Consider the following 26,483-nt stretch of genomic DNA (forward strand, 5'->3'; position numbering starts at 1 on the left):
TAGATACTTATAGCTTATTTTGATTAGACTACCCCCAATTAGGAAAACTGAGTTTTGTTATAAATATGACCATACCGTCAGTTCCTAATAACACAATAGCATGAACTTGAGCACAGCAGTGTGGTGGACATACCCGTGGAGAGGCTATAATCTTATGATCCTTTCTTCCAGGTATCTACTACTCTTGTATTTAGGTGGGATCTGTGCTTTGCTTCTAAGCACCAGAATATGTCAAAAGTGATAAGAATTGTTAAGATTTGTACATAATTATGTGACTATATTACCTAAGATTGTAGCGCAGGTCTTGCCAGAATCCCTCTTTCTATTTCTCTGCTTACAAGCTGCCATGCTGTAGGCTGCCTATGTTGGGAAGTATATTTGACAAGGAATTTTGGGTGGTCTTCAGCAGACAGTCAACAACTATAGGAACTGAATTCTCAACCTACAACTATAGGAACTGAGTTCTACCAACAAAAGTGTATACTTTTCAATCAAGTATCAGATAAGACTGCAATTTTCTAGTAGACAATTTAATTGCAGTCTTTTAAAACCATAAATACAGGATTCAGCTAAGCCATGCCTACACTTAAGACCTATCAAAACTGGGCCTCCCCGGTGGCGCAGCGGTTGAACGCTGGGTTGCGAAGCTGCGCGCGGCCTCTGCGGCGCCGGTTCGATCCCCGGCTGCTCCCCGGCCACCAGAGGAGGGTCCCACATGGCGCGCAGACCTCTCCTGCCGCCCGCTGCTCCCCTCAGCAGTGTCCTTCGGTCCTTCTGCCTGCTCTGCTCCCCGCTCTGGCTCTGGTGAATTCTCTCACCCTCCCTCGCTTCTGACTGTACCCAGTGCATGTATAAACAAAAAACAAAAAACAAACAAACCAGCAAAACAAATAAATAAAGCATGCCTCTATAAAAAAAAAAAAAAAAAAAAAAAAAAAAAAAAAAGACCTATCAAAACTGTTAAAATAATAAATGTGTACTACTTTAAGCTGCTAAGCTCATGTAATTTTATATGAGGTAACAGAAAACTAATACAGTATTTAACCTTTTGGGGTGGTGGTGGGGGTGGAGAGGCCTGGTTTCCTCAAGTAAAAATTAGCTGAATAGGCTGAAACTCAAGGTTTCTTCTAAAGTTAAAATTCTATGACTCCAAACAATTTCTGCCACTAAACTAATTAATATTACTTTTTTTTTAATGTGGAAATTCAAAGTCCAGTCCAAGTCTGTTCAAATTATTAGAAATTTTGATTTAGAACACACAAATACAAATGAAACATGCAGATAATTATTGCCATTGCTAACCTTTTAAACTGAAAGTAGAGATTATCTGTGCAATATATAAAGGAAAAGGTTCACATTCCTTAAAACTTTTTCCACATACAGGACTATTTATTCAAAGTTCTCAAAGTGATTTATAAAAATTGTCATCCATCATATAAGCAGTGTTGCAATATTAAAAAAGAAAAAGAAATTGGCATCCAGGCAGTAGTTATGTATGTAACTAAACCATTCTAAATTCAAGATATTTTGTTTAAATTTGATGTTCAGTAGAAAATAATTCTTTAATGCTTTAATTAAGAAGTCATCATGCATGAGGAATGATTAGAATTCCAACAGGAATGTAAGCTCTGTGAATTTTGTTTACTGTGATATCACATAGAAAATGTGTTCAATAACTAATTGTCAAATAAATGAATATGAGGGTTAATAATAATTATTATTCTTACCTGGAGCCCATCCGACAGAGGGATTGGTAAGATGAAGCAGGCATATACACAATAGCAGAATTATAACACAACATTAGAAAACTTAGGACTTCAAACCTAGGAAAATAAGGAAACAGATTACAATCATTTCTACTAGAGATTGTAATAAATGAATTTTTTGTTGAATGGTTATAACAAAAATGCCTTTAATATTGACCTTTATGATTTCTCAGTGAAATTACTAGCATTCTCCTCAATCATTTCCCTGTTTTCATTTATCTTATTAAAAATCATATCTTGTGGTATCTATATTTTCTTTCTCAAAAAAATAAACCATTATGGTTGAAGAGATGAAACTCCCTTATCTATATTAATCTACTGTCATATTCATTACATAATAAAATCCAAACTCATTATGGCATACAAGATCCTTTGAAGTCCATTTACAACCTACCTTTCCAACTTTACTTCCCTCCATTGCCCCCCACATACACTGATGATCTTAGCATGGTATGAATATGCTAACTCCTTGCTTTAATGCAAGCTGTTGTTTCATACTAGAATGTATGTTTTTCATTTGGGAGATTCCTGCACAGGACTCTGCTAAGACCTTATTCAAACTTTTATCTTAAACATAAAGACATTCTTTTTTTTCTTTAAGATTTATTTTATTGGGCCTCCCCTGGTGGCAAAGTGGTTGAGCATTGGGCTGTGAAACTTCCCGCAGTCTCTGCAGTGCTGGTTCAATCCCAGGCCGCCGGGAGGGTCCCACATGGCACGCAGACCTCTCCTGCCGCGCCCACTGCTCCCCTTAGCAGTGTATTTCGTCAGTCTGACTGTTCTGTTCCCCGCTTTAGCTCTGGTGAATTCTCTCACCCTCCCGCACTTCTGACTGTACCCAGTGCTTGTATAAATAAATACATAAATCTTCAGGGAAAAATTTTATTTATTTATTTATTAAATAAATCTTTGGGGGAAAAAAAGATTTATTTTATTTATTTATGCAAAAAGGCCATCCCCGGCCAGGGAGCTAACCCACATGGTGCAGCAGACCTCTCCCATCTTGCCCACTACTCCCCTCAGCAGTGTATTTCAGTTAATCTGCCTGTTCTGCTCTCTACTCTGTCTCTGGTGAATCCTCTCACCCGGACCCCCCACCCCATCCCCCACCTCTGGCCTATACTCCAGATCTTGCATGAATAAATAAATCTTTTTTTCATAAATAAATAAATCTTTTAAAAATTTATTGAATTAATTAATACCACGCTTACCTTTACAGTCTCTAAGGCAGTGGTTCCTAAACCTGGACATGCATCATAGTTATTTCAGAACTTTTTGGAAAAAATATCTTCTAATGTCTCAACTCAGATTGATCCAATTAGAATCTATCCCTTGCATAGTACTGTGAACATTTTGATCTACCATCAGGTAAGCAAAGTTCAGTGCAAACTAAGTGTCTGTTCCTTTCAGGACCCATTTGTATCTTCCAAGGGCTAACATCATAGGTCCACTCACACTGTACGGGGCCTTACCCCAGGGGAATCTGTCCTGTAGCCATCTGCACTTTCTGTCTCTTGTTGGCAGGCAGAACAATATGACATATTTAACTTGTGGCCTTTTTTCATACCAAATTTGAACCAAAGTAATTACAGTTAACTATTAAGCATAAACTAACCATTATTACTATATATACATATGGTTCTGACTATTACCGGTTTTGTGCAGTGAATGTTTCCCTCTGAGGATGAAGATCACTGTAAACAACCCTGATGAGATCATGCTGACATAACGCCCCTTCTGTCAAAGCCATGGATCCAATTGTTGAGGGCTATAAGAATAAGAAAAAATCTGAGACTCTCTACAATGAAGTAAAAATCTGTAACATGTAAGGACATTAAGTTTTGTTTCAACAAAAGCAGTTTATAGGCTTTCCTTTCACAACATTCTCTGTTTTTCAATTATATTTATAATATACATAAAACTAAAAATATACTGCTTTATTCTTTTAAAGATTACAGAATGAGTCTATATTTAGTCTATAATAAGAAAAATTCTTATTCTAAAAAGACTAAAGAGTACATCAATTTTAATTTGTATTGTAGAACACTGAATAAAACTGTTTAAAATTATAACACATACAGGGTCTCCCCGGTGGCACAGCAGTTGATAGCTGGGTTGCGAAGCTGCCCGCAGCTTCTGCAGTGCCAGTTCAATCCCCAGCCGCTGGGTGAGGGTCCCACATGGCACACAGACCTCTCCTGCCGCCCGCTGCTCCCCTCAGCAGTGTACTTCGGTCCTTCTGCCTGCTCTGCTCCCCGCTCTGACTCTGGTGAATTCTCTTACCCTCCCATGCTTCTGACTGTACCCAGTGCTTGTATAAATAAATAAATAATTCTTAAACAAACAAATAAATAAATAAAATTATAACACAAACAATATTGACGAGCATTAATCAGATCTCTTTAATAATAACAATTATGTTTCTAAAGTTAGAAGAACCATCCATTCAAAAATGTCCCACTATTCTCTATCTTATTTCATGAAATGATAACCAAAACTTATTATTCAGAAATATCTATGTTAAAATGAGTCCTGGCTGAACAGGAAGCATTCTAACACAAAATAAAGTTCTGTGGGAAGTAATTAAAAAAACAAGTATCTCCATAGAGCTATGAGACTACCAGGTACTATTTGTTGATAAGTATATGGAATATAATTTATAATAAGTATATGGAATATACTTATACATATGTATATAATATACATATAATAAGTATATGGAATATAATTTTTAGATTACTATAAAGTATATGGAATATAATTTTTAGATTACTATAAATTTTTAGATTACTATAAAGAATGTGCAAACATTATGCAGTAAAGATCACTACAGAACAGTAGCTTGATTCATAACGTATTTCCTTAAAGAGAGATGGAAAAAGGAGTCAAGCTTAACAGGAATTATCTGTCTCCATGGCATCAGTGTTCTCACATTATTCAACCAAATAAATATAAGCAAAAATCAGAGATGCAACATTACTGAATAGTTAGAATGTATTGGTTAGACTCCTTTCAAAGTAGAGAAAACAATTATGTTAATACTGTTCTACTTACAACTTGTTCTAAAAAAATAATAAAAACAACCTAACAAATGATTTTGAATTAATATGGAAGACTTTAAAATATTAAGTAATATTTTATACCATAAAAGATTAATAATAAAAGAGACTAAAAGTGATACTGGGTCCTCCCTGGTGGTGCAAGGGGTTAAGACGCAACCTATGAAGCTATCCGCAGCCACTTCAGCACGAGTTCGATCCCTGGCCAGCCAGGGAGCAACCCGCATGGCGCAGCAGACCTCTCCTGACTCGCCTGCTGCTCCCCTCAGCAGTGTATTGCAGTCAATCTGCCTGTTCTGTTCCCCACTCTGTCTCTGGTGAATTCTCTCACCCCTGACACCTCTGGCCTGTACCCTAGTCCTTGTATGCATAAATAAATAAATCTTAAAAAATAAATAAATAAAAGTGATATTGCTAGAAGAATGGGAAAAAAAATAAATAAGAACTAAAAGAAAATTTCCATTAATTACTTTCTGCCACTCTTGACAACAGCTCAGCTTTTCCTCAATAACAACAAACATCTACTTTAAAGCAAATCAGTAAAGACATACTAGGAATATTCATCTCTAAAAAGAATTTATGTTTAGTTCATACTCAATATAATTTAAAAAATAATTCCACCTTTCCCATCTCCTTACCTCATGGTATATTGAAGGCTTGGACAAGGAAGGGATAGTGAAAGAAAGAACTTTATTGTTTCCATCTTTATCAGCAATTTCCTACAGTTAAAAAGATATATAAAGATAATGTAATAATCACAGTACTGTACTATAAAAAACAGTAATTATTTTTTAAATTTACCAAATATATCACTGGCAACAGAGGAAGAATTTTAGAAATAGTTAAATATATAAAAATATCATTTTACTACTACCCCAGTGTGATTTTTCCTAACTTATTAGCAAATTTGCACACTCTAGTAATAGTTACTCACTGAGAGATAATGAGTGCAACCTAACTATACTCACAAACACAACATGATAGCAAAGATATGAAGCAGGTACACAAATAAATTTTCATGCTAAATTTACATACAGGACTATATATGCATTTAGACCTTTTAGCAGAAGCATTGCTAAGTTAGATTAATTAAAGGTCTTAGCCAAGAGATCTATACTTATAAGAAAATATACTGTTCTAACACACAATGAATTTTGACTAAAAGGAACTCTTACAATTACTCAGGAATAAACTAATGACCTAAAATAAGCTACATATTAACATAATTAATATTAATCCAAAAATAAGTTCATATTTAGGTAATTTTTGCTAAATTGTAAGAAAATTCTTGTAATTTTTAAAGCACTTTCCCTTTCGAAAACTGGGTCGCTACATGCAAAAGAATGAAGCTTGACCACTACCTCACACCATACACAAAAATCAACTCAAAATGGATTAAAGAACTAGACATAAGACCTGAAACCATAAAATATATAGAAGGAAATATAGGCGAAACACTACGTGATTTGCACATCAACGACATCTTTACAAACACATCACCCAAAGCAGTGATAGTGAAGGCAAAGATAAACAGCTGGGACTACATCAAATTAAAGAGCTTCTGCACAGCAAAAGAGACAATAACAAAAACAAAGAGAAACCCCACCAACTGGGAGAACATTTTTGCACCCAACACTAATGATAAAGGACTGATCACAAAAATCTGCAAAGAGCTGATGAGACTCAACAACAACAAAGAAAATAATCCAGTCAAAAAATGGGCAGAAGAGCTAAAAAGAAACTTCTCTGAAGAGGAAATGCAAATGGCCAACAGGCATATGAAAAAATGTTCAACATCACTTGCCATCAGGGAAATGCAAATCAAAACTACCATGAGATACCATCTTATACCAGTGAGAATGGCACATATTAAAAAAACTAGCAACAACAAATGCTGGCGAGGGTGTGGAGAAAAAGGAACTCTTCTACACTGTTGGTGGGAGTGCAAACTGGTCCAACCACTGTGGAAAGCTGTGTGGAGATTTCTGGACCTACTAAACATAGAGCTTCCATATGATCCAGCAATTCCACTCCTAGGTATTTACCCAAAGGACACAGAAACATCAATTCCAAAGAACACCTGCACCCCTATGTTTATAGCAGCACTGTTTACAATAGCTAAGCTTTGGAAACAACCCAAATGCCCAAAAATAGACGACTGGATCAAGAAGATGTGGTCCATATATACCATGGAATATTACTCAGCATTCAAAAAAGATAAACACATGCAATTTGCAGCAACATGGATGGCGCTGGAAGGGATCATGCTCAGCGAAATAAGCCAAAAAGAAAAAGAAAAATACCGGATGGTCTCACTCATAGCAGGAATCTAGAAAACTTAAATAAGGGACCAGGAAAATGAATAACTATAAGAAAGTGAAAATCAAAATCAACAAAAAACTATGAACCAGAGACACTTTTAGGGGGGCGGGGGCGGGAGGGGAGGGATTGGGGTCAGAATTGGGGGGCTGCAATTGTATGGGGAATATAACAATAAAATTTATTATTAAAAAAATAAAATAAAAAAAAAATAAAGCACTTTCCCTTTCAATAAAAAAGAAAAGTGTGTCCTTTATTTCTCCAATTTCTGATGCCTCCAGTCTTCCACAGGTACTAATGTAAATCTTCTATGGATGCCAACAATTAGAAGGGTAAATGCTCTTGTATCACATCTTTTCTCCACTACCTTATTTTAGTCTATGTTTCTATTACAGTTCATATTAGTATACCTAATTAAATTATAATCATAGAGAGAAGATAGCATTTAGCAAAACTAGAAAATAGGTAGTCAAATACAGATTAAGTAATTCCATAGCATAAAGGCAAGAAACAATCACCACCCAAACACCCAAAAATTTCCCTAAAGGGCTTATTTCTGAATCTAATATGTCACAAGGACAGTATCAATTAAATGTGAATGATGGTCATATCTCCAATTTTGGTAGAGAAATGGGTTTAAAATTCCCTATAGAGATCATTTAACTTCTTTGTAGTCTAGTTACTACCACACAGTTGAGATATTATATCTCAGAGAAGTTTATGCTAAGCTGAAAGAACTTCAAGTCAGGGCAATGAAATTTTTAATTTTTATTCTTATATTTGAAACTAAGTCAAATACTTTTCACTAATTTTTGTGTTTATCTGTGGAGAAAGGTGTTCTAAAATTTGTTTAAGCTAAGGGCAATATAAAACTCCCTGTGGGGCTATTTGAATCAAGGAAGAAGTACTGAAGAAGGAAAGAAGAAAAAAGAGAAATACATATATAAAAGAAATCCAGTGTGTAAGAAAAATTGAGAACCACAGAGAAGAGAGAACATGACATCAAGGGAATTAAAAGAAGACAGAAGTCTGAGGTTACATTTCTGACACAAATATTTTTTTTAAAGATTTGTTTATTTTTGCATACAAGAGCTGGGGTACAGGCCAGAGATGTGGGGGTGGGGTAAGAGGATTCACCAGAGACAGAGTGGGGAACAGAACAGGCAGACTGACTGAAGTACACTGCCGAGGGGAGCAGCAGGCGAGACAGGAGAGGTCTGCTTCCCCATCTGGGTTGCTCTCTGGCTGGCTGGGGATCAAATTCCTGCTGTAGAGGCTGCAGATTGCTTCATAGTGCAGTGCTTAACCCCTTGCGTCACCAGGGAGGCCCTGTTTCTGTTTTTTATAGCATTTTTTTTGAGCTACCAAAAGATAATTAAACAATAGCAACAAGTACTAGCAAGAATTGATCAAACATTCCACTATACAAAATATTTTGCCTTCATTTGTCACACTAATAAATTTTATTATTTTAAACAAAGTAATAAAAATTTACATGTAATGTTAAACATAATCTAAAATGTTAAACTCAATTATTAAATCAAAAAACATTTATAATGCTTGAGGTAAGCACTAGAGGAGTCACAGTAATAAAGAAACAAATTTCCTGTTTTAAAAGAAAAAGCAGGGCTTCCCTGCTGGTGCAAGGGGTTAAGTCTCAGCACTATGAAGCTATCTGCGCATGAGTTCGATCCCCAGCCAGGGAGCTAACCCATAGGATACAGCAGACCTCTCTCGTCTTGCCTGCTGCTCCCCTCAGCAGTGTATTTCAGTCACTCTTCCTGTTCTGCTCCACACTCTGTCTCTGGTGAATCCTCTCACCCACACCTCTGGTCTACATTCCAGCTCCTGTATGCATAAATAAATATAATAAATCTTGGGGCCTCCCTGGTGGGGCAAGGGGTTAAGCACCACACTGTGAAGCAATCCACAGCCTCTGCAGCATGAGTTTGATCCCAGGCCGGCCAGGGAACAACACACATGGCACAGCAGACCTCTCCTGACACTGCTCCCTTCAGCAGTGTATTTCAGTCAATCTGCCTATTCTGTTCCCCACTCTGTCTCTGGTGAATCCTCTCATCCCCCACATCTCTGGCCTGTACCCCAGCTCTTTTTTTTTTTTTTTTCAAGATTTATTTATTTATTTATACAAGCACTGGGTACAGTCAGAAGCGCGGGAGGGTGAGAGAATTCACCAGAGACAGAGCGGGGAACAGAACAGGCAGACTGACGAAATACACTGCTGAGGGGAGCAGTGGGCATAGCAGGAGAGGTCTGCTTCACCACATGGGACCCTCGCCGGTGGCCAGGGATTGAACCGGCGCTGCAGAGGCTGTGGGCAGCTTCACAGCCCAGCGCTCAACCGTTGCGCCACCAGGGGAGACCCATCCCAGCTCTTGTATGCATAAATAAATAAATCTTTAAAAAATAAATAAAATAATTTTTTTTAAATAGAAAGAACAAAGACTGGCAAACTCTTAAATTAAAAAAAAAAGACAAAGCAGTCATGCAAATTAGCAAAATAGGGAATTTAATACCTGGATCAGCTTTTTATTAAAAAAATAAACAACCACCTTTAATTATGACACTACTATTAACAGCAATAGTTTTAAATTAAACTCATTAAATACCTCAGGAAACATGCTAGATTTCTCTAATTGTTATTAATTATACTAAAAATGTTCTTTTTCTGTTTTACAGATGAGACAACTGCAGTGAAGATGCTGAGTAATTTGTACAAATTTAAACATTCAACAGGTGGCAAGGCCTGGTTTTGAATAAAATACAAGTAATTCTGAAGGTCATGCTCCATCTTTCAGATATTTGTTCTTGTGGTAAAAAAATGATTTCTAGTGATTTTTTAAGGGTGCTCGTTTAAGCCCTGGTACAGAAGAATATTTATTTATTGTGATACTCAATATTTTATGAGGTATTTTATTACCTGTTAACTATAAATCTAACCTTATTTTTTGTTTACATCGAGTACTGATACACAAAATTTAAGACTTCAAAAGCAGTAATTTTCAATTCCAATTTCCTAAACTAGGCACCACGATGAAAAAAAAAGAACAATGTTTAAGGTACTTAAGAACTAAGAAGAAAGGTTCATAGATAATATAGTACCAAAACACAATATATTACCAAATTATTATTAAGAATGAATTTTTAAATATGCAGGGCATTCAGAAATTTAGTCAAACTCACTTGAAGAAATTTCATAAAATGTTAATAGTGCTATCAATTATAATGATTTCACCTACTTTATAAAATGCATTATAAGCATTACTTACTTACTAAGCACCTGTGTATTCAATTAATTCAAGCAGACTAGTCAGTATACATTTCAATTTATTTTTCCCTACACATTCTTCAAGTATTATTTCACAGAACTTAATAGTTAAAATTTCCCAAATTTGGGCCTCCCTGGTGGCGTAGTGGTTGAGCACTGGGCTGCGAAGCTGCCCGCAGCCTCTGCAGTGTTGGTTCCATCCCCAGCCACTGGTGAGGGTCCCACATGGCAAAGCAGACCTCTCCTGCCGTGCCTGCTGCTCCCCTCAGCAGTGTATTTCGTCAGTCTGCCTGTTCTGTTCCCCACTCTGGTTCTGGTGAATTCTCTCACCCTCCCACACTTCTGATTGTACCCAGTGCTTGTATAAATAAATAATCTTTGAAAAAAAAAATTCCCCATTTTTTTTAACTTACCAAATTATAAATTCCTAACAGAAGTGCTTCAATGCAACCATTACTCTGTCTGTCTCGACTAACGGTAAGCCGTAAATAAACCCACATCAATTCTGGCAAGAACTGCAGTGTGAACCTCTTAAGTCGAACTTCAGAGCTACGATAAAGCTCAAAAAGCTGGTGGCAGACAGGTTCCAGCAGCTAAAAGGAAAATAAAGTGCATTAATTATTTCCATTCTTTTGGCTTTAACTGTATTTCCTAAAGTCAAATATACTTATATAATATTCTAAATTTTCAATATTAACTTCTGCATATTTGAATCAATGTAATCAACAATTTAGCCTTTATGTAGAGACTACATATTAAATGATCAGCCCACCAACTATAAGAAGTATTCTGTACCCATATAATGCCAACATATTTTTAATACACTGTATTATTAAATTTATTAAATAATTAGTTCTTTTGCCAATATACTACACTTATATTTGGTGAATTTCCTTTTCTATGCGTACCAACCTTAACTATCCTCCATTTTTAAAGTTTCTATCGGAAGGAAACAATTTCAAATGATCTTAATTAAAATAAGCTTTAAATCTCCACTCAGGATATGATGTAAAGAAATTATATACCATTCAACAGAGAAAGATTTTGTACTACATAATATTTGGGCATTCAAAATGCAAACTAATATTTTTAAAACACCTACAGGTAAAACAAACAAATTATCTTTCAAGACTACTTTAAATTCTACTAATTATATTTTAACGATTTTGAAAAGGAAGTAAGTATATAGAAATGCTTTTTCAACATTTAACTGGGTAATTTTTCATATGGTATCTCACAGTATAACTTATCAGGAACTTCATGAACTTCAAAACTGAAGATAATAAAATAAACTTCCTCACTATTCCCTAAACATGTACTGCCAACTTAGAATGATTTTGTTGGAAATACTGCAGAGTACAAAAAACCTCAGTGATTTTAAAGTACAGATAAAACACTGACAGGAAACTATAAAATAACATTTAAATTAAAAATTACCACTATCTTTAAAAAATGAATAATTCAGTATTTAATATGCTTACCTCTATTGTGATTAAAATATGCATACACATTTGAAAATCTGCTTGAATATAGCGATATATGTCTGTAATAATCTAACACTCTAAAATAGTCATCACTTTGAAAAATATAAATTGTAAGTCAACAAATCCCATGTTGACTGTATAGTGAATATATTTGATGAATTAAGTCACAGACACCTTAGTCTAGTAACTATTAGGCCCTTTATGTGAAATCATTATCACAGTATGTTATTGTCTTTTAAAAAAAAATTGTAATTCTCCCCTTACATTGAAGTCTAGAGTAGTGAAGACAATTTGCCAAACGTCACAGAAGATACTGGAAGTGGTGGAGGAAGACACTAGAAGTCTTCTGACACAAAGCTGTTGTTACTATTATACCCCATTTCTTATAGAAGAATGGAGGTAGAGTACAAGGTGAAGAGTGTTTAATTACAAACATATACTCCATGTAGTACCAATAATGAAGTAATAAACTTTTGAAAATTGTCAACTGCTGACATCTTTTTAAAGTACTGACAATATTGAGCTTTTTGAGGGGAATTAAAAATTGCTGCTTTCATAAATTTATATGCTAAAAACATATATCCATGTTCCAAATCTACCTTTTCTCTTTAGTAAAAGTCTCCAAAATTGCTCTTAAAAACTGTGTTGCCCATGGTACAATTATATTTGTTTATGTTATAAAGACCTTATCTTCCATTACTCAGCAACCAGAAGTACATAGCATGCAGGAAATTGTTTTAATTAGGCATAGCAAAAAAAAAAAAAACAGTTACCAAAATTATTGCTCTGCTTTTTTTTAAAGATATGGAGGAGGAGTGGCTGGCAATCCAGTAACTTTTAATCTCATAGCAAGCTCAGACTGTTAATAACTTGCAAATGCTATCTGTTAAGGTCTTTAATTCCAAGCATATGTAACATGCCATCAAGTTCTCAATTCCTCAATATCATAAATGATTATAACTTCCTCTAAAGGCACTATCATCACATTAAAAATGTTGAAAATCACTATCCTCTTGTTTAAAAAAAAGTTTTAAGAATAACTGACACCTTTCCAAAATTTAGAAATAATTTTGACATAACTACAAAGAAATACTCAATCTGAAAAACAAATTGAGGATAGTTCAATTTGTGTGGGTTAAAGGAGGAATGTGAGGTCAGGAAAAGGGGACAAGAGACAAAGGCTATAAAAAACAATTCTCTATAAAATACATCTGTGGAGGTGATCAGAGATATGGGGTAAATAATGAAATAGGAGGCGAATCAAAGAAGGCTTCTTAAAAATGGAATGTTTTCCATATTCCATTCATCAGGGAAGAAAAAAAAATCAATGGAGGAAAGAGAGAAGTTAATTATTAATCAGTCTTTGAACTGGCTAGAGAAGATGGGATTCAGGCCTAAGTGGAAGACATGAACTTTGATACACTCTGGGACTCTTCAGTTAATGAATAATAAAAAAGGTAGAAAAGTGTGGGTAGAGATGCTGATAGATTAGTAGATTTGAATGGGAAAATAACAAAATTTCCAATCATTTTCTTCTTTTTTTTAATGACATAGAAAGTAAGCTGAGAATAAGGAGAAAGAAGGACAAGAGGAAGTTGAAGGTATAAAATGAACCCTGGAGGCCTCCCTGGTGGCACAAGGGGTTAAGTCTCAGCACTATGAAGCTATCGACAGCCACTATGCACAAGTTCAATTCACCAGCAGGGAGCTAACCCACATGGCCAGAAGACCTCTCCTGTGTAGCCCATTGCTTCCCTTAGCTGTGTATTTCAGCTGTTTTGCTCCCCACTCTGTCTCTGGTGAATCCCCTAATCCCCTGCATCTCTGACCTGCACTCCAGCTCTTGTATACATAAATAAATACAATAAATCTTTAAAATAAACCCTGGGACAGTATACCAAGGGAGTAAGGAAGACTGCAAATTTCATTTATATGTCCATCAGAGATTTGAGAAAGTCAACAAAATTTATTGTCTTCAGACAAGTTTAGGCACTCATGCAGGCATGAAGTAAATGGATGGCTGGATTTTATCCCTGTACAAAATTTTGTCAAAGAATATGAACTGAGAGGAAAAAGAGGTAAGAATGTTTCCAAGGGATGGAACATGAAAATTTATCTGGGACAAGAGAGAAGTGAGACATTTTAGGTGGAAGGGGTAATGCAAGTGAACCATTAAAAAAGTGATAAGGGTTAAGTGTATGGGATGGAGATCTCCTTAAAGTTGAAAATTGCTAATGACTAAGATGAAGAAGGAGAAAAATAAAGCAATATGTCGTTCTAGAGATTAAAATTTAAGTTATAATACAGGTTAGCCATGATACTGAATATTAAAGTTCTGGAAATCTACTTCCTTAAGCACTTTTATGGTCTTTAAAGCGAAATTTAGACTGTCAAAGTTTCAATTAATATTATATACTCATGTGACAATCTTCTGAAATAATTTCTTCTTAAGGAAATAGTACATTAGATTATGTTTCAACAAAAACAAGACTAGAAGAGCTCTCTTTCTGGGACTAAAGAGCAGAATTGCTTTGAGATTCTCTAGAGCTTACCATTCTGTTGGTAATTAAGTATGAACACATGGTTAGAACTTTATTACCTGACAGAAGAAAGGACGGAAAGACAAATCTATTTTGGCAACTGACTGATTATAATGAATGCTGGGTCTTAAGCCTGGATCTCTCAAGTTGCTATTTTTCTACTTCTAGCCAGGACAAGTTCTCACACATTAATATTATGAAGGGGCCTCCCTGGTGGCGCAAGGGGTGCAGACACTGCAGCACTAGTTTGATCCCCGGACAGGGAGCTACCCATATGGCACAGCAGACCTCTCCTGACTCGCCCGCTGCTCCCCTCAGCAGTGTTTTTTGGGTAGTCTGCCTGTTCTGTTTCCCACTCTCTCTCTGCTGAATCCTCTCACCCCTTCTCCCCCACACCTCTGTTCCTCCCCCACGCCTCTCACCCCAGTTCTTATATGCATAAATAAATCTTTTTAAAAAATTATGAAGTATAACAATATAAAGTTACCTGAATAACTTTACTTAATATCAAAGCTTCCAAAGTATTAAGGAAAAAAAACAATACTTTTTATACACTCATTAATCTTAATAAAAATGGTAACATTTTTTGAATTTCATTTTGTATTTCAATAGTCTTGTAATTGGCATTTATTAAGTGTTCATTATATATCTGATCAAATACTAGATTTTAAGTAGGTAACAAATTTAGATTATATGACCTCTGCCCATGAAGAGCTTATAATCTACCAAGAAAGCATAAAACAAATAAATTTTAATAAGCGAAGCTTAAATGTTACAACAGTGCAGAATGAGGGGTAGGAAATACACACATTCAAAGAATTTTGAAAACTCCTGACCAAAAAGGATATGCATATAGGTACATTACTACACCTAAAGTTATAGAACATTCATAAATACACAGCAAGAGAAAAAGAAGCAAATGAATCCCACAATTGCTGCTACAAATAGCAACAGATGCAAGCCTAACAGAGCCAATCCAAGTTTAGAAGATAGGAAAGAAAGAGGTCAATAAGCAAGCTTTTAGTGATAAGACAAAAATGAAGATGCACTGTAAGTTAAGCTGCTGGTTAGGAGATGATTACCTGAACTTCTTCAACTCACTCCTGTACACAGCAGAGGCACTCTTGGAGGCTGTATCTGGGAAGATAAGAAGCTACTTTCCTGTGTGTTCCTTTCATTTTCATTTTAAAGCAAACATGAATCCAGTGGTGATAAACTATATGTCATACTATTGTGTTAATGGAAAAAAACTGTGTGTATTTTGTATAAATTAACATATAGATTCAAGAGCTGCATTATTTTCCTCCTTCTATCACAATGCTGAATAACAGGAAATTCTTATTCTAAGTTTACTGGTGTTGACTATTTAGATTATTACTATTTAGATTGACTTTTAGATTAAAAAATCTAAAAGGTTTCTCTGATCATTTTCAAGCTAAACTTACTAGCAACATCATTTTATGTTACCAGTTTGAGTTCAGTGATTAGAGCAATTTTACATGGTTCTATATTAACAAAATAACTGCAAATAATACTTTAATAAATCTCTATCAGTGGCTTCCAAAAAAAGGAGACATTCCAGAACCAGAAACAGAGCAAAGTTTCAAATTACATAATCTATTGAGATGATGGTCACTTAATTTCAAGAATCAACACATAGTGTCCTCAAGAGGAATAAATTTGGTGAAAACAGTAAAAAATATGGAGAGGGAGGGTATGGGGAAAGCCAAAGCAACTATCAGAATGAAAAACAGCAGGAAGAAAGTTTCCTAGTCCCATTAGAAGAATTAAAAAAAAAAAAAAAGAGAAGGGAAAACTACAAAAATTACATATATATATATATATATTTGGTACACATATTTCATTTTACTATGTTGAAATTTTTTTCTTATAAACTTTCCTACCTCATTGTTAGAATCCTGAATAACTTTATAGAGTGCTGGTACCAGTGATTTTTTCCGATGCAAAGTTGCTGCATAATTGGTGATCTGAGTGTCAGGTAATGCCTAAAAGAAACATTGAAAGAAAACAGAAACTTTATTTTATATGAGTTCATCTTGAAAAGATTTATAATAGAGTCAACTAAGAAAAGTAAAAATTAATATAAGAAATAATCATGAGATTTTAACCTAATAAATTAGGTTAGGATGCTATGTTATACAATTGGTAATTATGAAAAATCATTAGAAATCACAAATTATAGCAAGATTTGCTGAAATGAGTCATCTTAAACTAATCTAGTCCACAAAAAAAATACAGAATATATTTGAATTCTTGCATTTTATGTTTATGAAGTATTTATTTCTGTAATGTCCATAAATAATATAGTTTTCAATTTTGCAGGAAATAAAAACATAGGACACAAATGCCATTTTTGTGCTTATTAAAGCTCGGAGGCTTTCCCTCTTATTGAATGTATTTTAAAATGTATATAGTCTGGGCCTCCCTGGTGGCGCAGGGGTTAAAGTCTCAGCGCTATCAAGCTATCACCAGTCACTGTGACATGAGTTTGATCCCAGGCCAGGGAGCTGATCCACATGGCACAGCAGACCTCTCCTGTCCCTCCTGCTGCTCCCCTCAGCAGTGTATTCCAACAGATCTGCCTGTTCTGATCCCCACTCTGTTACTGGTGAAGCCTCTCACCTCTGGCCTATACCCTAGTTCTTATATACATAAATAAATAAAAATAAATCTTTAAAAAATGATAGGGCCTCCCCCGGTGGCACAGCGGTTGAGCGCTGGGCTACCAGGCTGCCCGCAGCCTCTGCAGTGCCGGCTTATTCCCTGGCCGCCGGTGAGGGTTCCACAAAATAAATAAATAAATAAATAAATAATGATAATAAAATAAAATTTATATAGATCTCCATTAATCTTTTTTTTAAAGATTTATTTATTTATTTATACAAGCACTGGGCACAGTCAGAAGCACAGGAGGGTGAGAAAATTCACCAGAGACAGAGCGGGGAACAGAATAGGCAGACTGACGAAATACACTGCTGAGGGGAGCAGCGGGCGCGGCAGGAGAGGTCTGTGCACCATGTGGGACCCTCGCCGTCGGCAGGGGATCAAATCAGCGCTGCAGAGGCTGCGGGCAGCTTCGCAGCCCAGCGCTCAACCACTGTGCCAACAGGGGAGGCCCCCTCTATTAATCTTAACATGAAGCTCTTCTAGCTCTTATTCACATTGTCTTTTTAAAGAGTTAGATCATAAGAACATGTCACTGACGTACAGAATCATAATACATTCTTATCCTCAATCTAATTTACCTTGAATTCTGATAACCATTCTTCCACAACACCACGTTCAGATCCCAGCATCTTCTTCTACCTTCTATTCTCTTTTTCCGCTGAAAGAAAAAAACATTCAACTTGAAGATAGCTTTACTTACAGAAACTACCACTGGTAAATGATGTGTGCCTTTCACTAAAGGAAAAACTCATCTAATATAGTTTTAAGATAGAACTCAATTAAAACAAAATTATCTTTCAGAACTCATTTCTTTAAGCTCCATTTTTAGTTAAGTTTGAGACTTATTTTCCTAAAACTTTTATAATTCCCCCAGCAACTATACTTCAAAGTGGCAAAAACAAGTTTGCTGAATGAAATCAAACTTCATATTATGCAGAACAAATGTACAACTAGAATAAGTTACACATCACAGAACATACCAAACATACAACTAGAATAAGTTACACATCACAGAACAAACCATGTGACAGATTATAAATAACAGAGTTAGAAAAGCTAGATACCAAGAGTCACATAATCAGCAAAGTGATTATAAATGCATATACAATAAGCAAAATGAAGCCCATGAAGAAGGAAGATTTCTAAATGGAAAAATAAGCAACTTAAAAAAACAAGCATGTAAACTATAACTCAATTAATAAATTATGTAAAATGTAAAAAAGTGATGTAACATACACACACTTAACAATGAAGTGTTTGCCTCTGAGGGAAGGGTTACTGAGAATATTCTATGTGTATAATTTTGTATTTTAGTATTCTACTTACTAAATTAAGGACTTTTTAAATTTTGCTTTAATCCCCAACTTTTTATTTTGAAAGTCTGCAAACTTTTGGGGCAAGTTGCAAGAAAGGTGCAATAAACACAAATAAATCTTTCACCCAGATTCTCCAATTCCCTGTTCTCTCTCATTCTCTTTTCTGTCCCCTACCCTCACCCCCAACCATTTTGGAGTTCTTGTAAACACTCTATTTCACCACTAAGCACTTCACCATGAATTTCCTAAAGAAAAAAAGAATCTCCTATACAACCACAAAATCACATGTAGGAAATTTTACATTGTTAAAGTACTGATCTGTAATATTCAGTCTGTATTCAAATATCCCCAATTGTCCCAATGATGTCCTTGGTATAAAGTTTTATTTCTATTAAAGTTCAAAAGAATATAAAAATTAAAGCAAAGCCTAAATTAGTTTCTTAGAAAACAATTTTATCAGGATAAATCTAATGTCTTGATCTTTGTTTACTATCTTCCTTAACCACAGATTTGGGATATCAAATCACTAGTTTCTGCCAATACCATTTTAAAAATGACTGCAAATTAGCAACCTTTAAATAGAGAAATATAGTGGTGCTAATAATAATTATAATCAAAACACCATCACATCGCCTCACCTCTAGAATAAGAATACTACTAATTTTCTTTTTTCTTTTTTTTTTTTTAAGAAGTGGGGTACAGGCCTGAGGCGAAGGGGGTGAGAAGATTCACCAGAGAGAGCAGGGAGTAAAACAGGCAGATGTACCGAAATACACTGCTGAGGGGAGCAGCGGGCGAGACAGGAGAGGTCTGCTGCACCATGTGAGTCGCTCCCCAGCAGGGCAGGGATGGAACTCGCACTGCAGTGAGCCGCACAGCGCTGTGCTCAACATATAGATCAACATGTAGATCTGCACCACCAAGGAGTTCCCACCACTAATTTTAAAACAGATATTTATTGGGCCTCCCTGGTGGCTCAGGCGGTTGAGCACTGCACTGTGAAGCTGTCTGCCACCAGGGAGGCCCAATTAATTTTTTAAAAGTCCATTACACATCAACATAAGTGACATCTTAAAATTACAAGTTCATTTTTTTTCAAAATAAAAACAAATTTAGTGAGAAAAGCAGTATTTTACATTTTTTGCAAATCTCATAATGCTCCTGTAGTCAATCTGTTACTGAAAAATTTCACCATCTATTCATCAGAAAATGACAGTGAAGACAAATACTGTCTTAGTATTAATATAAAAAGTTTTGGTTCCATCCACTTAAATGATTCCCAGAATACACTCTGAGCATGGACTCTGGAGTCAGAAGTATATAAGTTTTAGATAACTTACTCCAGCTTTGTTTACACCCTCAAGCCCCACGAACTAGCTAATCTTAAATCCTCTGAGTCTCATTTCTCTCATATCAAAAGCAGGAATAACAGTACTTAGTTCTTATAGTTATGTACTTACCACAGTTCTTATCACAAGGTAAGCACTAAATACATGTTTGCTACAGTATTATATAATCTTCATGATACTATGTACTATAAAGTAGTTTCTGTTATTCCCATCTAATAGATAAGAAAATTAAGATGTAAAGAGGCTAAATGACCCTCACAAGGTCATACAATATATGTGGCAAAACTCAGATTTGAATTTAATTCCTACTCTAATAATCTATAGTTGACAAAGGCACTATAAAACTGGCCCCTTTTTTATGGGTCATACCACTACCCTGCCACAGCATTCTATATTCTAACCATAATTTCCTCTCTGTTTCTTTACACCGTCATGGACATCTTCACACCAGTGTGTTTGTGTAGTCTGTTCCAACAAGGAATGCTGTCCTATTTCTGTTTGTAAATAAATGGTTCCATTCAGTTCTCAGCAGGTCTTTCTTGACCACTTTATCTAAATAGCAGCCCTTTCTCCTTCACTAACATTTTCTATTCAAACAAATATGTTTGTTTCCTTACTAGAGCTTTGATCTTATATCCTATTAGATAAGATACTTTCTAAATCTAAAATCCTATAAATAGGGCCTCCCTGGTGGCGCAGCAGTTGAGCGCTGGGTTGCGAAGCTGCCCGCAACCTCTGCAGCACCGGTTCGATCCCTGGCTGCTCCCTGGTCACCAGAGGAGGGTCCCACATGGCGCACAGACCTCTCCTGCCACCCGCTGCTCCCCTCAGCAGTGTACTTCGGTCCTTCTGCCTGCTCTGCTCCCCGCTCTGGCTCTGGTGAATTCTGTCACCCTCCCGCGCTTCTGACTGTACCCAGTGCTTGTATAAATAAATAAAAATAAATCTTTAAAAAAAAAATCCTATAAATAAATTTTAGCATCTATATTTGAAAAAACAGAATAGTACTTGTTACAGAGATATTTTGCCAATATTTATTTCTTAACTATACTGAATATCTTATAGTATCTAGAGATAGCTATGAATACAGTTATAAAGATATTGCAATTTTTTTCTTTTATATAAATGGAAAACAGAATTCTGAAGATCATTTCTTTTACTGTATATTATACAGTGATACACCTAGCTATATAAAAACCGAATTTAAAAGCAAAAATCAAGCTGATGCTCCAACACACTGCACAATTCAGGTTCATACTGCCTTACTTCCAGAGTATTTAATAAAGAGGATATCACTGAAAATGATGATCATTTGGTGACTACGGTAATGGCAATCTTTATTAACAATTCCTAATTACAAAAAAATAAAATAACACTGATAGAATATATCTGAAGGAGGATGATAACTGCTTGATCAGAAGCACACTCACAGTACTTGTACAAGTACAATAAATTGTTACCTACATGGGTAGAAACTGTGTCTTAGCTAACAAGTAGCATACACCTCTTTAAAGAACTGTCAATTTACAAAGAATCAAATAGAAGAGACAATACAGTCTAATGGTTAAAGAGTATGGACTCTGGTGGTTCTATCTTACTTGTCAGCTCCATCTCTTACAAGCTACATGTCCCTGGGAAAGGTACTTAACTAATATCTATGCCCTCAAATACCATATTTATAAAATGGAGAACAGCCACACTTAGTGCACCCAATCTTGTCATAAAATGGAGATGACACTACCTATTGATATATGAAAGGTTCCTTTTTTTTTTTTAAGATTAAATAAGTTAACCTATCATTGAACAAAGCAACCTATGATTACTGCTCTCACTGGTTTCTATTAGACCAAAATTATTGGCTAAACAAAGCTATATTTATCAAGGCAACATATGAGATAGTAAAAACTGATTTTTGCTATTACAAATTTTCAAACTAGGTCAACAACTATGAAGATATTTCAAGGTATAAATTAAAGATGTGTCACTATCATAAATAACAAATTCCCTAAGATAAAACCTAGAGCTGCACTATTCAGTTGTAACCACTAGCCACATGTCAATATTTAAATTTAAATTAATTAGATAAATTTAAAGATTCAATTCTTTAGTTGCAGTAGCTACATTTCAAGTGCTCAGTAGCTCTATGGAGCTTGTATCTCCCATACTGAACAAGAGATAGGGATAAAAGCCTTCATCACAGGAATTCTATTGGACAGCACTCATCTAGATGTGGCTCTCATAGATAATATAATTATGCTGAGTAAATTTAGTAACTCACTAACTGTAAAGTTTAGGCAACAAAAAGATGAAAAGACACAACTATTAAAAGGTAAACACTTTCAGAAGTAAAATTCAAAGGTCATAATCAATATATGATTGTTTCAAGTCTTCTAAGAGAAGTTAGTAAACAAGTACAAGGTATCTATTCATTCTTCATCCTTTAAGAAGTTAAGTGCTGTAATTTTACCTCTGTTCTAAGATCAGTTTTCTAAAGGAGGAGGTGGCACAGGAATGCAGCAGAGTTCAAATGTGGAATTCATTTGTTGAGACTTAAATATTTTCCAACTCTATAAAAAATGAAAATGAAAATCTGTGAAATATCAAGAGATAATTACCTTAAAAATATCATACAAAGGAGAAAGAACAGTTAACAAAAAGTAATTTATCTAACTTAAAAAATAATTAGGGATTAAAAAAATTCTATAGTAACTAGCATACACCATTATCAAACCTAATTAAAAATCATTAAATAAGGAGAGAGGAAGCCTGAAGTTATAGTTTCAAATATACCATAAATTATCTGCAAGAATTGAACCTGTTACTTAAATTATCTGGAGCTTCATTTGAATAAACTATAAAATTATGTTCCAGCTAAAAATTCTATGAATCTAACTTTTCAAATGTTACAGTAATCTATCTCTCACACATATACACACTATGAAAATTTTAATACACAGTATAAAATTAAGCATTAGTAGTATCATACTATAAAATAATGTTGGATGAATTTCACAGAACTGAAAATTGTATTATTTTTAAAAAGAACACAGAAAATGCTATTACTTGAATTTGTGGCACAAAGCATATTAAAAGTTTTGATTGGAGAGGATAATCTCAAATTGTTAAAAGTACACTTTTCTCATAAAGTAATTCTATTTTCAATAAATTGACACCTGGCTACATTAAGCTCTACCTCTGTTATTCAAAACTGTACCACAACTTTAAAATCTAAAACACCAACAGAAACATCTCAAAATGGGTTCTTTAACAAAATGCTATTTTTTTAAATACAAAGAATAACTTAATAAAATTTTCTTGGAGTTAGATTACATATGACTGTAAAGTCTCCAATGATTTTCAAACTGAAAAATGTGTCAGAACCTCCAATTCCCAACAACAGTAGTTGACTTCTTAATCACTTATATATTGGGCTATTACTTGAGATTTTCATTCCTAACAAGTTTTGCAGAGGGAGTGGTAGAAGCTTGTGGAGGGAGAAAACTTGAAAAGGACTAATAGCCTATATCTGGAAAGACACACTAGACTGTAACACTTTAGGAAGTGTTCTAACCATCTTTTTTATAGCTTAGGGATTTTGAATCACTAAGATAATAAATAGAGGAGTGCAATCTGGCAGATTTGAGAGCTATGCTGGGAACTTCTGCAGAGATGGTGCTCCAACAATATTTCTTAAAGACACAGATACCCCTTAGGCTCTTTATTTATACATAAAATAAATAAATCAAAAAACCAATGAGGGAAATGATGAGAAAAATTAGTTTTATTCAGCTTTAACACAGTCCTGAAACTGTTCAATTCTTTATTAAGTGGGAGTAATAGGTCCCTCATCCATATGAGTAACAGAAAAAAATGATAAGCCTATAGGAAGATAACAATGTTAAGAGACTTTATGGTTCTTTCATACACAAAGTATATAAATGTGGGATATGTCCAAAATGATTAATACATATATAACTGAAGTCTCAGATGAGAAGAGAAAGATATAAACAATATTCAAAGAGAATAATGTGGCTTATTTCACTGAGCAAAATCCTTTGCAGCTCTATCCATGTTGCTGCGAATGGCATTAGTTTATCTTTTTGGATTGCTGAATAGTATTCCATTTTGTATATATACCATATCTTCTTGATCCAGTCATCTATTCTAGCAAAGATTTTAAATCAGCTCTTTTAAATATGTTCAAAGAAAGGAACCAAATATAAAGAAATAAAGTTTAAAAATGAGGTCTTGAGGGCCTCCCTGGTGGTGCAAGGGGTTAAGACGCAGCCTATGAAGCGGTCTGCAGTCACTGCAGCACAAGCTCGATCCCCAGCCAGGGAATTACCCACATGGCGCAGCAAACCTCTCCTGACTCGCCCGCTGCTCCCCTCAGCATTGTATTTCAGTCAGTCTGCCTGTTCTGTTCCCCACTCTGTCTCTGGTGAATCCTCTCACCTCCCCCCCATGACTCTGACCTATACCCCAGTTCTTGTATGCATAAAAATAAATAAATCTTTAAAAAAAATGAGGTCCTGAGAATAAGACTTTAGATAGAAATTAACATATAAAAGAAGGAAATAGAAATCCAGAGTCAAGAAGTACAATAACTAAAACAAATAATTCATAGAGGAGCTTGGAAGTACATCTGAGTTAACAAAAGAACCAGTGGAACTAAAAATAGGTCAGTTAAGATTATCTTCTCTGAGGAGCATAACAAAAACAAAATGGAGATAATATACAGAACCTCCAGACTTGAGGGATACTATCAAATATACCAACATAAAAATAATGGGGAACAGAAACAGTTGAAGAAAAATGGCCTGTTCTGTTCCCCGCTCTGGCTCTGGTGAATCCTCTCACCCTCCCGTGTTTCTGACTGTACCCAGTGCTTGTATAAATAAATAAGTAAATAACTCTTTAAAAAAAATGGCTATAAACTATCTGAATATATCATCCCTTCTTCACTTAATTTGATGAATTATTTCCACAAGGAGAAACTTCTCTTTATCTAGTAATTCATTACTCTAGTAGTATTTTTATAGGAAAAATGGGATAAAAGCATAATTTCCCTTCTTATTTTCCAGTTTCAAAATGACTGGATTAACTGACATCCTCTACTGGCAATCAATTAGTTTTACTTTAAGCATCATTATAAACTCATAAGCTAAATCTAATTGATGTTTTAAGCCACTAAAGTTATATTATTCTTATTTGTACTCAAAGTTATTATTCTTTTTTTTTAAGATTTATTTATTTATAAATACAAGAGCTGGGGTACAGGCCAGAGATGCAGGAGGTGAGAGGATTCACCAGACAGAGCGGGGAGCAGAACAGGCAGACGGACTGTAAGCACTGCTGAGGGGAGCAGTGGGCGAGACAGGAGAGGTCTGCCACACCATGTGGGAATCTCCCTGGCTGGCCTGGAATTGAACCGGCGCTGCAGAGGCTACAGACAGCTTCACAATGCCGTGCTCAACCCACTGTGCCACCAGGGAGCCCTAAATTTATTATTCTTATTAGTCTCACCTTTGCCCACTGGTAGCTTTTCATGGTTGGTTTCTGTGCAAAAAAGAATTAACTCAGGAAGCCTGGGTTGTTCAAACCTTGCACATTCCCAATACGGTCTGTTTATTTGGTCATGAAGTAGCCAGTGTATTAGTTCCCAGGACTGTTACAACAAAGTACAGTGCCACAAACTGCATGCCTTAAAACAATAGATTTCATTGTCTCACAGTTATGATGGAGGCTAGAAGTCTGAAATTAAGATGTCATCAGGGCCATACTTCCTATGAAACCTAGAAAGAATTTTTCCTCACTTTTCTAGTTTCTGGAGTTGCCAGCAATCCTTGGTATTCCTTGGTTTACAGATACATCACTCCAATCTGCCTCTCTTATCACTATCTTCTTACAGTGCCACGCCTCTTCTTATAATGGCACCAGTCATATTGGATTAAAGGCCTATCTATCCTACTCTATTGTAGTATGACTTCACATTAACTTCCTGTATTTGCAATAATCTATTTCCAAAAAAGATCACATTCTGAGAACTGGGGATTGAGACTTCAGCTTTCTAGGGAGTCACAATTCAACCCAAACAGTTGTTCTGGGGAACTGAACTCTTGAAATGTTCTAGTAAAATTATTTTATATACTTGGGGTCTTGAATAATAAGACTGTACAGATTGCTTGATTAAACAATATGATTATGGTAAAAATCTGCTTTCTTTTTGGAAACTTCAGTAATTATGGCTTGTGTGACCAATCCCCAATGATAATGCTAGACATCTAGATTCAAGCAATCTTTCCTAGTAGACAACACTTCACACATACTGTTACAATTCATTACTGAAGGGATTAAGCACATCTGTTGAACTCCACTGAGATAGGACTCTTTCAAGCTTGCACCTTGTTTCCATCAAGCCTCACCCCACACCCCTTTTGCTTTTTTTGATTTGTATCATTTCACTTTAATAAAGTATAAATGTGAATAAATGACTACGAGTTATTCTAATAATACATGAAAGCTGGGAATGGCTTTGGTAACCTTCAACACAGCTCCTAAGTACTTTTTGAGATAAACCTGGTGATATTCTACTAGGTTCGTGCTAAGACATGGAGTTCCAGGTTCATTTTGTACATTTCCTGCCCGAGACTTGTAATCAAACGTTTCTCCA

General features: G+C 35.3%; 1 protein-coding gene across 2 annotated transcripts in view; it reads right to left on the reverse strand.

Annotated features, from left to right (window-relative positions):
• Nucleotides 1–17,774, reverse strand: part of HYCC2 (hyccin PI4KA lipid kinase complex subunit 2) — a gene marked incomplete at both ends in the record, with an annotated part of 29,991 nt that extends 12,217 nt beyond the window's left edge. For both annotated transcript variants that reach the window (XM_084243925.1, XM_084243924.1), the window contains 6 exons: nucleotides 1,728–1,823; nucleotides 3,419–3,534; nucleotides 5,464–5,544; nucleotides 10,847–11,026; nucleotides 16,362–16,463; nucleotides 17,724–17,774. In XM_084243925.1, coding sequence (XP_084100051.1) covers nucleotides 1,728–1,823; nucleotides 3,419–3,534; nucleotides 5,464–5,544; nucleotides 10,847–11,026; nucleotides 16,362–16,463; nucleotides 17,724–17,774 — 626 coding nt within the window. The remainder of the gene's footprint in view (nucleotides 1–1,727; nucleotides 1,824–3,418; nucleotides 3,535–5,463; nucleotides 5,545–10,846; nucleotides 11,027–16,361; nucleotides 16,464–17,723) is intronic.
• Between the last annotated feature and the right edge of the window lie 8,709 nt (nucleotides 17,775–26,483).

This window comes from Talpa europaea (genome assembly GCF_964194135.1).
Source record: "Talpa europaea genome assembly, chromosome: 1".
In the NCBI taxonomy this organism is placed as follows: domain Eukaryota; kingdom Metazoa; phylum Chordata; class Mammalia; order Eulipotyphla; family Talpidae; genus Talpa; species Talpa europaea.